This window comes from Neomonachus schauinslandi, chromosome 4 (assembly GCF_002201575.2).
Source record: "Neomonachus schauinslandi chromosome 4, ASM220157v2, whole genome shotgun sequence".
Taxonomy (NCBI): domain Eukaryota; kingdom Metazoa; phylum Chordata; class Mammalia; order Carnivora; family Phocidae; genus Neomonachus; species Neomonachus schauinslandi.
The window spans coordinates 101,389,929-101,403,881 of NC_058406.1; the positions used below are offsets into that span (position 1 = coordinate 101,389,929).

At 43.2% G+C, this 13,953-nt stretch overlaps 3 protein-coding genes across 3 annotated transcripts in view; 2 read left to right on the forward strand and 1 right to left on the reverse strand.

The window, feature by feature from the left end:
- Window positions 1–7,918, reverse strand: part of RNF115 (ring finger protein 115) — a 67,078-nt gene extending 59,160 nt beyond the window's left edge. The window contains exon 1 of the mRNA XM_021688147.2: window positions 7,517–7,918. Coding sequence (XP_021543822.1) covers window positions 7,517–7,618 — 102 coding nt within the window. The 5' untranslated portion in view covers window positions 7,619–7,918. The remainder of the gene's footprint in view (window positions 1–7,516) is intronic.
- On the forward strand, window positions 116–543 carry LOC110578610 (protein S100-A6-like). Its single transcript, XM_044914612.1, has one exon. The coding sequence runs from the start codon at window positions 162–164 to the stop codon at window positions 432–434; it is 273 nt and encodes a 90-aa protein (XP_044770547.1). The 5' UTR covers window positions 116–161; the 3' UTR covers window positions 435–543.
- Window positions 7,853–13,953, forward strand: part of POLR3C (RNA polymerase III subunit C) — an 11,516-nt gene continuing 5,415 nt past the window's right edge. The window contains exons 1-7 of the mRNA XM_021688145.2: window positions 7,853–8,107; window positions 9,119–9,285; window positions 10,450–10,705; window positions 10,816–11,001; window positions 12,202–12,290; window positions 12,834–12,938; window positions 13,071–13,163. Coding sequence (XP_021543820.1) covers window positions 9,139–9,285; window positions 10,450–10,705; window positions 10,816–11,001; window positions 12,202–12,290; window positions 12,834–12,938; window positions 13,071–13,163 — 876 coding nt within the window. The 5' untranslated portion in view covers window positions 7,853–8,107; window positions 9,119–9,138. The remainder of the gene's footprint in view (window positions 8,108–9,118; window positions 9,286–10,449; window positions 10,706–10,815; window positions 11,002–12,201; window positions 12,291–12,833; window positions 12,939–13,070; window positions 13,164–13,953) is intronic.

Below are 13,953 nucleotides of genomic sequence, written 5' to 3' on the forward strand. Positions count from 1 at the left end.
CTGCAGGTTTCAGTTAATCCAGAAAAAGGCATTAAAGGGCATGTAACTATGGGATTTTCCCTTTATTTTGACAATATAAATTCTAAGCATCGTGAAAAGTAAACATGATGGCGGTCCCTGGACGCTCTCCCGGCCAAGCACTCTGAGCCCAGTGCCCAGCCATGGCGTGCACCCTGGATCAGGCCATTGGCCTCCTCGTGGCCATCTTCCATAAATACTCGGGCAGGGAAGGTGACAAGAATACTCTGAGCAAGAAGGAGCTGAAGGAGCTGATCCAGAAAGAGTTCACCGTTGGTGCGAAGCTGCAGGATGCTGACATTGCAAAGCTGATGGACGACCTGGACCGGAACAAGGACCAGGTGGTGAACTTCCAGGAATATGTCACCTTCCTGGGAGACTTGGCTTTGATCTACAATGATGCCCTCAAGGGCTGAAAATAAATCAGGAAGGTGGAGACACCCTCCATCGGGCCTGCCTAAGTCAACTCCCGTGGTGGGTAACTGTTCAATAAATATCTTTTTTTGGTCAAAAAAAAAAAAAAAAGTAAATGATGAAACCTTTACTGGAAGATGGTTCTCTAGATTTAAAGTCTGTTTAAATCTAAACAATATCAAGGAAAATGACAAAGAGGTAAATATAGGATACCTTGTCTATAGGAACTTCTCTGTGACACTTGCTGAAATTGTCAAGGAGAGAGATTACCTACCTTAACAGATTTTCAAGAAAAAAAAACTAACTGGCCTATTTGGGAAAAGAGGCTGGACAATCTATTTAACATACAAGAAAAGTGTGCTCGGCTAAAAATCATGAGAACCAATTCACTTCTGTTTGATACACCTGCACCTCGACACCTCAAAGGAATTCTGACTTGCTAACAACTGAACTTAAGAATTAAAAAAAATTTTCAGAATCTAACCTACACTTCTGCACATGAAACTATAAGAAGAACTACCTAAAATGTTTCTACTATGGCAAAGGTCCTATTTCTCCACCAAATAAGTATTTGCTCGTTCCTACACTACCTTTTAATCCAAGACTACATAGCTCCATTTCTCTGAATGCTCATTCAGGCTTCCAAGAGGTATACCTCAATATTATTTTACAGTAGTATATACTAAGGTAAACAGAGAGCGTCAGGTGACTCAGCTCTAGTCATCTGAAGTATCAGAACAAGGATTGATCATTCAATTCACCCTCTCAGCCAAGAGTTTAAAGAAACTGAAAGTTTAAACAAAATCTCCTGAGTTCATGACACTTCTAAGAGAGCTGTAAGAGAAAGAGAGAAAGTAAAACCTGATTAATGCTAAGATGAACTATAAAGAAACTAAGTTAGGCTTGTTGTCTGCTTTTTGCCTTGTTTTCAAACTGGAATTTCCAGATGTCTTACTAAGTTACAAGTGGTGTTACTACCTCAATTAATTCCCAAATGACAAAAAATTTGGATACTTTTCTTTTAGAACTTGCCCTACAGTGTGTAACTTGAGAGGAGTGATCCAATTCCTCTGGTCTCAGTAACCACAAGTAGAGAAAGTGACCCCAACAGATACAGCTGTAATGGAATAGCAGCCACTAACTACTGTTCTAAATAATCCCTCCCATCAGGGCTTTGGCTAAAATTATATGGTCTCAATTATCTTACTGAAAATTCTCATCAGTATCCCAAAATTAGAAATCAAAGCCACATCAGAACAAAACCTTACACACCACAGACACAAGAGGACGATCTCTTTATCCTTCTACACCAGGATTCTTCAACCTCAGCTCTCTTACCATTTTGGGCCCAATAATTCTTTGTTGTGGGGAGCTGTCCTTTGTATTGTAGCATGTTAGCAGCATCCCTGGCCTCTCCCCCCCCACCCCCTGCAATCAGAACAACCAAAAATGACTACAGACATTACCAAAGGTTCTCCTGGGGAGAACACTGCTTCCAGTTGAGAACCACTGTTTTACGCTATCTCCTTTATTGCTCATTATTAGGCTGTGAAGAGATTTTTTAAAAAGTCAGCATCCACAGGCTTATTCTTAGACCCCTTCTGACTATAGAGAATTAGAAGCAATCCACATCTTCTTTCCTCTTCTAATAAGATGGATGTTGAAAGACCTTATTAGCATTTCCTCCCTGAATGTATGTAAAGGTCATAAAAAGCCAAGTAAACATAAAGAAACACAAAGTGTTAGCATTCAGATGGTACTTCCCAAAAAAGTACAAGGGATTTTATCTGCAGTGAGTTTAAGAATTTTGTTCTTCCTCATACTGAAAAAAAATCCCCAAAATTTCCCCAGTATATATATGTCTATATATCAGTAGAATTTCAAGGCCAGAACTAGCCTTCTACTTATAAGAATACGTATTTCTTATTTCTAGATCCTTGCAGGAAATATATTTACTGACACCATATATTCAAACTTCACATGGTAGTACCTACATTTTGTACTGCTGGAACCACTTTGATAAAGATCTCACAACACTAAAGCCACTGCTTTTAAATATAACTCATCACATCATTCAAGCAGTATCTAATAAACAACTGCCACACAGTACCAGATAGATGCTAATCAAGCAGACTTTTTAGCTGGTGAGTCACCAATAGGAGAATATAAGATATCTAATAAGGAAAACCTCTCCAGCCCAGCTCAAAACACTAAATTCCTTCCCCAAGTTCAATAAACTACTAACATTACTTGGACACTGCTCTGTGATCTTCCTATGAATCATGCAACTTAAAAAGCGAGGTCAGTAAGCTTAGAGTTTTAAGAATCACGAAATTTTTAAGAAATGTACTTAAAAAAATTTTTTTAATTAAAAAAAATGAGATGTACTTTTTAGCTACTCTTACTATGGGATGGTTAGAAAGTTTTCCTGTATTTGGGGCAACTGGGTGGCTCAGCTGGTTAAGTGTCTGACTCTTGGTTTTGGCTCAGGTCATGATCGCAGGGTCTTGAGATCCAGCCCTACCTCAGGCTCTCCACTGAGATTCCCTGCCTCTCCCTCTGCCCCTCCACCCATTCGCAAGTGCGTTCTCGGTCTCAAATAAATAAAATCTTTTTTTAAAAAAAGTTTTCCTGTATTAGAGTCATTACAAGCATAGCACAATGATAATCACTTGTATAGCACCTGGTAAAGAACCAAAGCAGGTAACATTACTGATTGACAAGGATGACATCTTATTAGATCAAAGGTGATATAATAAGGAGATGTGAAAGAGAGAGACAAGCCTGTTAGTTCCTTCAGGCAGAGCCTCAGAGGTGAGTAATACCTTGGCAGTCCTTAATTACACTGGTCTCTTATCTGGATTTGGATACTCTGATCTCCATAAAACACTTAAGAATCACCCTAGTCTCATCAACATCAAAAGTAGTTTGCTCTGCATATGATTTATCTCACCCATTTAATGGATACTCTACCAGATGCAATCTCAGGTAATATTCTCTGGCCTTGATTTAAAAGGGGGGTAGGGTAGTGTGGGGATGGAATGACACCTTTACATCGCATGACACAGCCTTCTATGGTACTACTCAGTCATCCCTCAATGTAGCATAGTATCTCCAGCAGTCTTGGCTTCACATTGTCTCTCAACAGGACAGTCAGGTGAGGTAGAAGCTTCTGCTGTGTTTTGAAAATAATTTTAAGTTACCCAAAAATACACAATGCCATTTACCCAACACATGTAAACTTGAAACCCTAAGCGTTTTAAAGCATATAATCAAATTCTCTTATTTTAAAATTCAAATTTTACTAAAATTATTTTCACTGTAAATAGGAAAACACTTTTCATAAGAGAAATTCCTAAATCTATAGCTACTTCTAGAATATTCTTTTTTTTTTAGATTTCTATGTATTTGAGAGAGAAAGAGAGAGCGCTGGGGGGGGGGGGGCGCGGGGGGCAGACTCCCTGCTGAGCAGGGAGCCAACACAGGGCTCAATCCCAGGACCCCGAGATCATGACCTGAGCCAAAGGCAGATGCTTAACCGACTGAGCCACCCAGGCACCCCAGCAGAGATTCTTTTCTGATGTCTAATGATAACAGTACCACTGAATGTATTTTCATTCTAAAATTATCTTGATTTCTCCTCATTTCTTTGTATCTTTCTCTTTTTTTGTTTTTGAAGATTTTATTTATTTATTTGACAGAGACACAGCGAGAGAGGAAACACAAGCAGGGAACACAAGCAGGGGGAGTGGGAGAGGGAGAAGCAGGCTTCCAGCAGAGCAGAGAGCCTGATGCGGGGCTTGATCCCAGGATCCCGGGATCATGACCTGAGCCTAAGGCAGACGCCCAAGGACTGAGCCACCCAGGCGCCCCGATCTTTGTATCTTTCTAAATAAACCTTTTGTTCTCTTATCTAGGAGGATCCAAACTAAAGACACACAAAGTAAAATGGATAGATCAGGATTAGCAGTAAGACGTGTTATTTCACCAAATTAATTCAACTGAATTTGGCTTAACCTACATAGCATTAGGCATATTCCATTCTCTCTCAGGAGTTATAACCAAAATTATTTCTTTTAATACAGACATTAAAGTTAGTTGGGCCTGTGAATCTTTCAGAGTAGTAGGACCGACAGGAAAAACAATCAACAAAAACAAAAACCTAAGGGGAGTTTCGGGGCTGAACCACTGGGTAAGCTATTGCTATTACCTGCACTCACTTCCGAATGTATCAAGAAGTGCTATACCCCAGAAATCAGGGAAGGGAGAAGAAATAAGAGTTCCAAAACCCTGCAACTTAACTCCACTGAACACCATTATGATTCTATGGGGGGGGTGGGGGGGATATAAACTGGCAAGAGATGAGATGGCTCTGAAGCGAGCAGTCCTTCCCACCAACTGGGTCAAGAAACCCACCTAGCAATATAGCTCATTAAAAGCTGACAGTAAACTCGATACTCCACCTCTGGTTTTCAGAGAGGACAGCACTCAGGAATGACCGTTCTTGTGATCCAACTAGCACAAGAGGAAGCACCCTTTTGAGATGCAAATTAAATCAACACAAAGACAAAGTTTATCCCAGAAAACCTGGGTCTGGCTACCCTCAAAAAGACATTTGGTTTCCAATCACATTTGTCCAATTCAAGAAACAATGCATGCCTACTTATGCTGAGTACTTATAGTGAAGGAATCTCAAGTTCACATAAAAAAATTACTTTTATAAAACTCTTCAATGTTCTCCTATATATATGAAAATCATATTACTGACTTACCAGTGTTGAGTTGGTTTTTCAGTAGCAGTCAGATTTGTACCGAACCAGATACTTATCTGATCTGATCATTCTTACAACCAACATGTTCAAGGTGACAGCTTAGGCTTAAAGATCCATGAAACAAGATGAAATCGACTGGCTCATGCATGAATCAAAACTATAACCCTGACCTCATTGCACCTTTTCCTAGAAATGCATAACAACGATTTACTAAATGTTCCTTCCTTCTCTTTTCTACAGTCTATGCTATTCTCCTCAATCTGAATTCTACCTATCCTTCAAAACTCAATTTAAATCCTATCTCAACTGTCACTTCCCTGACTTCACATCACCAATGCTATCATATCCCCCTCTCACTGAATTCTAAACCACATACTATCCACCCTCATTCACCTATGTTGTTACTTTTTCCATGTTTGTCTTGTCTTTCCAATAGCATAGTGAGGTCCTGAAGGGCAGGAACCACATATTCCTTGGTACTGCCTCCAGAACATTCAGCTGAGAACTTTGTATGTATGCAGAAAGTATTCAATCTACACATCAGGCATGACAGATAATAAATGAGACTAAAAAGGTCAAGAACTTCTCCTCCAGGCATCAAACAAAGGCTTATAAAAACACCTACCAAGTCTTTCAACCTATCCCTTTTCAAGAGCACGAAGTGGGGACTTGAGATGTTAAGATATAATAAGTTCTGGGAAGTTAGACTGTTTTCTCACTCTTAAAGGCAAACAGCGAACAGCACTTAAAGATCAGAAGACTCCAATGTTCAACAGGGCATCACATTCAGCGTGGCACTGGTCACACACATACTGGCTGAATTCCAGACTCCCTCTCTGTGGTTAGAGAGTTCCGGAGGCTCTGGTGTCCGCTGGCAAAACAAAAACAAAAACAAAAAAACCAAGGCACCTGCTCTTCTTAGCACTGAAATATAGCAAAAGGCATGCACACACACACACAGCTGAATCAGCAAGCAAAAGTAAAATAGCACACAGATGAAACTATGACCCTGGAGGGTGTGGGGCAAACAGAGGAAAGAAAATGCCATAAAATCCTGAAAAAAACACAACTTTTGGGTGAAAAGGCTAAAATACCCTTGACACACTTAATCACTAGACTCCATTTGTGTTTCTAAGGAACAAGACATGCATGCAGACACACTTTAGGAGGATTTCTCACAAACTGTATCTGAGACAGTAAATAACGGAGGTAGAGTTATGTAGCCACCCTGTCTTAAGGTTGAACCTGGATATTTCCAAGGAAAAGAACAACCATAACCAATTCTCAGGATGGTTGGCCAAGGGTAGATTTACAATTCACCCTTGTGGGTCTCCCTACAGTAGCTTATAACCCAACCCAAAAGAGCTGGGTTTGGAGTGTTGCAGCTGGCTAGCCTGCTGCAGAAGCACATTCTTCACACCGGTAGCACCACCTCTCCAGGGGCTAACAGACAATCGGGCAGAAACTGGTAAAAACCAATTTTATGTCAAAGGATGCAGTCCCCAGCATTCTGTCCTGGATCTTTTTATTAAGTGAAGAGACAGAATCGAGGAAGGGGCGGGGAAGGGAGGTGATGCTAAAGACACTGGCAGCAGGACAACCAAAATAACCAAGTTGCAACAATATGTCCTGCCTTCTTCCTAAAGCCATTTCCTTCAATAGTGACAGGGAGCATAGGCAGTCTGCAAGTCATTAGTATACTTGTTTTCACTTTCACAAGAGCCTTGGAAACCACTGAAGAGCAAAATCCTCCTCACCTCCCCACAGTTACCTGCCACCCCTCTCTTTCTCTTCGTGCTTTCTTCCTTCCTTCCCTAGAGACAACCGAATAGGGACAATCTTCAACAATCCGCTCTTTGGCTCCACTGGGGATGGGGGAGGGGGATCCGGTTAAAAGTGGAAAAGGCCACAGAGAAAAATGAGAAGCAACTGCAGAAAGAGTATCGAGAGGGGGAAAGAGAGGTCAACGTGGGAAGGAGACAAGGTGAAAAAGAGTGAAAGAAAACTGAGGCGAGAGTTGTCAGAGAACTTGCTAAGAAAGACAAAAAGATAGAGGGGGACAGGTAAAGGGCAGAGAGGGAGGGAGGGGTAAGTGGAACATCCGAGGGGGAAATGGGCTGGGCGGGAGTTCCGGAGCCAGGGCCGGGACGCCCGGGATTTGGGGCCAGCGACCAGAAAACAGTGAGCAGAGCGTATTTGCGAGACTGGTGTCAGAGAAATGAGGGTTGTGCGAGAAGCTGAAGACCCATTCGGGGACTTCGAGGCGAAGGATCCACGCGGATGCCCAAGCGCAGAGGGTACGGGGCTCTTACCGGTAGTTTGGGGCTGACCTCGCCCTTGCAAAAGTGGCAGAAAAACCGGTGCGCGGCAACAGCGGCGCCTGCGCCCGCCCCGGCCGCCGAGGCCTCCGCCATCTTTCTCTTCCGCCGCGGCTGTCCGAGAGGGCAGCGGCCCGTCCCTTGCCAGGCCGCTACCTCCCGGCTGCGGTCGCCGCCTCCGCCGCTGCCGCTTCCTCAGTGCGGCCGGCAGCTCCAGAGCCCGCGTCGGTCACGTGAGTCCGCCGGGCCCAGCGAGCCGGCGGCGCGGACGGCGACCCCGCGGCCCGCCTCCCAGCACCAAAGAGGCGCAGGAAGGAGAGTCCGCCCGCCGCAGCCCGCCCGCCGGCTCCTCAGACAGCGGCTCGCAGGTCCTCCAGCCTTCCAGCGAGAAGAAAGAAAGAGCGTCACCGGAAACCACCGAAACTCTGGGGTAGAGCGGCACGCGTTGTTCCCCTTTCCCTCCTCCTGGCTGTCCGTCCTCCTGCGAGGAAGGGCCGTGGGCTCCCCCTCTGCCCCGGCGGCCAGCGGGAGCCGCAAGAAGCCGCCGTGGACAGCTCGGCGGCGTTAGATTGCATTGACCCAGAGGTTAGTGGAAAAAGCTCCCTGGACGAAGCGGCCCCGTCTCTGGACGAGGGCACCAAGTCTGGAACGGGAGCCTGCGTGAAGGGAATGAAGAGCCAGGAGCTAAGCTCCTTGGAAGTCCTTTTCCGGGATGGCACAGGGTCTGGGGATGGTGCCCCAAAGACGTGTGGATGGGAATATTGAGCTGAGAGGCAAAGACTCGGCCTCTGGGGATTTGGGAGAATAAATGAACAAACTAATAAGGAAGTAATTATACTGTATAGTCACTATGTCTGTTTCTGTTTGTATCTACTTTGTTAAGGAGTAGAAATTTTAGAATTAAATAGTGCCCTTCAGACAACATACTTCATCTCCTATTTGAAACACCCAGTTGAGAAGCTTTCCTTTACCTCATTTTCTTTTTCTAAGTTGTCATTTTCTTTATGAACTGGGAATGACACTACCTGTTCATTCCCAATGGGCTGTGAACAGTGGCCTTAATTCTTCCAATCAATGAAGTATAGAATCTAAAGTCTGTGACATCGCAAAACCATCTACACCCAATTTTTAAGGAAAATCAGAATCACATATAATCCCATAAAGGTAAATTTGGCATATAGTCTTCCAGTCTTTTTTTCTATGCATTCATATTTTTCTTTTTTGTTTTTCATAATTGAATTTTCCTCTACATTTTGCTTTCTAACCTGCTTCTTTCACTTAATGAACAATTTTCTGTGCTCGTACGTATTATACTTTGTTTTAAATGGTGGCTAGTATTCCATTGTATGGGTATGCCATCATTTATTGAATTAACTCCTTATTGTTAGACATTAGGTTGTTCCCAGTATATCAGTATAATAAGGAAAATAACAGTGACATTTTTATTATTTTCTTGAGACAGAGTATCTAAAATGAAATTTTTTTAATATGTAATGTCAAAATTGCCCTCCAGAAAGTACATGAATTTACACTCAGCAGCTCTACTTCCACCATAAGAGAAAAATTTTCCAACATATGGCCTTTATTTCCCCTTAGCTCTGAGACTCCTCAGTACAATGACTCAAGCAGAAATTAAACTTTGCTCTTTGTTGCTGCAAGAGCATTTTGGAGAGATTGTAGAAAAAATTGGAGTCCACCTAATCAGAACTGGCAGCCAGCCACTGAGAGTAATTGCCCACGACACAGGAACATCACTGGATCAGGTATGTGTGGATGACATTAATTTGCTTTCATTCTTTTTCTTTTTTTTTTAAGATTTTATTTATTTCAGTGTACCTGGGTGGCTCAGTCATTAAGCATCTGCCTTTGGCTCAGGTCCTGATCCCAGGATTCTGGGATTGAGCCCCGCATTGGGCTCCCTGCTCAGCAGGGAGCCTGCTTCTCCCTCTCCCACTCCCCCTGCTTGTGTTCCCTCTCTTGCTGTGTTCTCTCTTTGTCAAATAAATAAAATCTTAAAAAAAAAAAAAAAGATTTTATTTATGTATTTGAGAGAGAGAAGGGGAGTGAGAGGGAAAAGCAGACTCCCCCCTGAGCAGAGAGCCCGATGTGGGACTCAATCCCAGGACCCTGAGATCATGACCTGAGCCGAAGACAGATACTTAACTGACTGAGCCACCCAGGCATCCCAAATTTGCTTTCTTTCTTTTACCTACCTTTGAATATTGTTCCTCCCCACACCACAAAATAAAAAAGGGAGAAAGTCTGCCCTAGGAACAGAACAGTGTTATGGGGGCGGGGTGCTTGGGGGGCGATGAGATGTAGGCCTTAAGGTTCTGCTTCTCAAGGTATTCCTGGTTTATTATGGCTTCTTAGGCAGATCTTTGCTCCTATTATGCCACACCTCGTTTATTCATAAGAAGTCTATTAATCTCAGTGCTACCTTTAAGGAATGAGAATAATGGAGGGGAAGTACATTGTGCTTTGGGGTTTTTTTGTTTTGTTTTGTTTTTAGAGAGCACACACACACACACATACGCCCGCAAGGGTGAAGGAGGGGCAGAGCGAGAGGCAGAATCTTAAGCAGACTCCACACCCAGCCTTGCCGGTTGTGAAAGCTCAATCTCAAAACCCTGAGATCATGACCTAAGCCGAAATCAAGAGTCAGATGCTTAACCCATCTGAGCCACCCAGGCGCCCCACGTTGTACTTTGAATGATCAGCGGAAAAATGAGCATCATAGGGAGGAATCTTACTGATTTCTTCCATTGACATGTGATTCTTAATAACTTATCCAGTGGAGGGAGGAAAGAAGCACAGAGATCCTTAGCCAGCCATCTCCTAATACTTAGTAAATTGTTAGACAAAAATGGGCAACAAAAATGAGCCGTGTCATCAGATCTTTCCTCTTTCTTTTGGGTCCTGTCTAGGTGAAAAAAGCCCTTTGTGTACTCATCCAACATAACCTGGTGATATATCAAGTGCACAAACGTGGTGTAGTGGAGTATGAAGCCCAGTGCAGCCGGGTGTTGCGAATGCTTAGGTATCCCCGGTACATCTATACTGCCAAAACACTGTATAGTGACACTGGAGAGCTCATTGTGGAGGAGCTGCTATTGAATGGCAAAATGACAATGTCAGCTGTTGTGAAGAAAGTGGCAGACCGACTCACGGAGACTATGGAAGGTCAGTACTGTATCCATAGCTGTTAGCAAAAGCATAGATTGGCTGGCTGCAGGACTGCACCCTCAGCTAACTTAGGCCATCTCATCTGCCTCTTTCCTCCTGTTGTACAGATGGCAAGACCATGGACTATGCTGAGGTATCAAACACATTTGTGCGGCTAGCAGACACACACTTTGTACAGCGTTGCCCCTGGGTGCCTGCTACTGAGAATTCAGACCCGGGGCCACCGCCACCTGCCCCCATTCTTGTCATCAGTGAAAAGGACATGTACCTGGTTCCTAAACTGAGCTTGATCGGTAAGGAATTTTGACCCCGGGGACTGTGGATTCTTCCTCAATGATTGTTAAATGAATGAATCAATCAATCAAGCAGTTACCGTGAATTTACCCTGTGCCAGATATTGTGGTGTAAAATGATGGGAAAAAAAAAAAACCAAGTCCCTGACCTTTTGGGGCTTAAACCTAATGTAATCTAATTAACTTACATTAATCAAATAACCACATAGATATATAACTAATAAACTGTGATTAGTACTATGAAGGAAAAGTATGAGGTGTTTTTTTTTTCTTTTAAGATTTTCTTTATTTATTCATGAGAGGCAGGCGGGGGGAGGCAAAGGCAAAGGGAGAAGTAGGCTCCTCATGGAGCAGGGAGCCCCATGGGGCTCCTGGGATCAGAACCTGAGCTGAAGGCAGACACTTAACTGGCTGAACCACCCAGGCGCCCGAAAAGTATGAGATGTTATTAAAATATATAACAGGGGACCAGACTTATCAGGGTTTAGAGCACATGCTTCTTTGAGAAAGTGGCATTTAAGCTAAGATTTGAAACAGAGGTAGGAACTAACCAGTGAAGTAATGTATGAAGGGGTACAGAGGATAAACATTTTTGGCAAAAGGAATAGTGTGCAGTGAGAAAAAAATAGGATATTTGGGGAAGTAAATATGGGTCAGTGTAGTTAAGGCATGGTGAGCGAAGAGAGCCATGCAATAAGGATAGAAAGGCAGGGGCTAGATCATGCAAGACCTCATACAGCATCTGTTCTTTATCCTAAGAGCAAAGGAAAACCACTAAAGGATTTAAAGAACGTGACATGACCTAATTTGCATTTTTAAAAGATTTTTCTGCTTGCAGAAAGGATGGGGCAAAGGTAAAATGTAGACAAACCCAGTGAAAAATTAGATACAGAAAGGGTGACGGAGACAGGGATACCAAGAATGACTGTGTGTCTGACTTGCATGTTGGGGAGGATGATGGTCCCACTCACTGAAAGGAAGCATTTGGAGCAGGAGCAGTTTGAGGGAGAAAGATTAGAACTTTCTTTTTTGAATATGTTGAGCTTCAAATGATTTCATCATTGCCTTGGAATTTCTTGTAGCTCCTCGGCAATTTTAACCTAGAGGCAGCTGGAGATGTCTTGGGATGGAGGGACACCTGCTCTGAGGTTCAGTGATTTTCTGTCTTCATATGAGATGTAACCTAGCTTTATTTGGCAGGGAAAGGTAAAAGGAGAAGATCATCTGATGAAGATGCTGCTGGGGAGCCCAAAGCCAAGAGACCAAAATACAGCACAGATAACAAAGAGGTAATGGGACTAGGAGTCCTCATCCTGAGGCAAGGCAGAAAGAGCACTAAGATAACAAGTTTACAAGGGAGTTTACAAGGTTGAAAAGTAGTAGGATTATGAACTTCATTAAATATTGACCAAGAATAAACAAAGTGTGAACTCCATTGCTGTCTCCCTTCTGAGGCTTAACTTACTTCAGTCATTGGACAGACGTAATGGCTTATGCCAAAAAAAAAAAAGGCCTTCTGTTTTCTCTCTATGAAATAAGAGGCAAGGTCATGTGCTGAGAGCAGGAAGAGAGGGTAAGTGGGAGACTTAAGGATACTGGAAAAGAGTTCAGATAAAGATTAGAAGTGAGTTTAGAGAATCTGAAGTTGGGTATTATGAATTTGTCTTGTCAAGGCACTAATCCACATGATTGAATGATTTTTTTTCTACCCCATGTAGTTGCTACTGAATAAGAAAAGGAATAGTGAACAGTTAAATCCAAGCTCCTCACCAGAAAACTCACCATATTCCCTGTATCTAAATGTTTCTCTCTAATCCTTTTCCCCTCCCCAGCCCGTTCCAGATGATGGGATTTATTGGCAGGCCAACCTTGACAGATTCCACCAGCACTTCCGTGACCAAGCCATTGTCAGCGCAGTTGCCAACAGGATGGACCAGGTGATATCTAAGTGGGTGGGATGGTGGCCTGAATCAGGAACATTCACTTATTTGCCAGATGTGGCCATTGGCATATAGCCAGAGCCAGCCAGCAGAGTGAATTCTGAATTGCAGTTCACTTTTCAAACCCAGACCAGCAGCGAGGTCGTGCGGACCATGCTTCGGATGAGTGAGATTACCACTCCCTCTACTGACCCCTTCACCCAGCCACTGTCTTCCAATGAGGTGATTTTCATGTTCGTGTACTACTTTTCTGACAGACTGTTGGATATTTTAATTCTTATACACAGAACCTGGGTTTAGGTTGAGGTCTGAGCCTTTGGAAGAGTTTTTATTATTTGAGGTGGGACAGGGATTCTCTTCAGATGGTAGGTACTGAAATATTTGGTCTCTGGGGATCCATCCCTTAAGAACCTAAACCAAAAAAGTGCTCAACATTGCTCGGCATCAGGGAAATCCAAATCAAAACCTCAATGAGATACCACCTCACACCAGTCAGGATGGCTAAAATTAACAAGCCAGGAAATGACAGATGTTGGCGGGGATGCGGAGAAAGGGGAACCCTCCTACACTGTTGGTGGGAATGCAAGCTGGTGCAGCCACTCTGGAAAACAGTATGGAGGTTCTTTAAAAAGTTGAAAATAGAGCTACCATACGATCCAGCAATTGCACTACTGGGTATTTACCCCGAAGATACAAATGTAGGGATCCGAGGGGGAATGTGCACCCCGATGTTTATAGCAGCAATGTCCACAATAGCCAAACTGTGGAAAGAGCCAAGATGTCCATCGACAGATGAGTGGATAAAGAAGATGTGGTATATATACACAATGGAATATTATGCAGCCATCCAAAAGAATGAAATCTTGCCATTTGCAATGACGTGGATGGAACTGGAGGGTATTATGCTGAGCGAAATAAGTCAAACAGAGAAAGACATGTATCATATGACCTCACTGATATGAGGAGTTCTTAATCTCAGGAAACAAACTGAGGGTTGCTGGAGTGGGGGGGG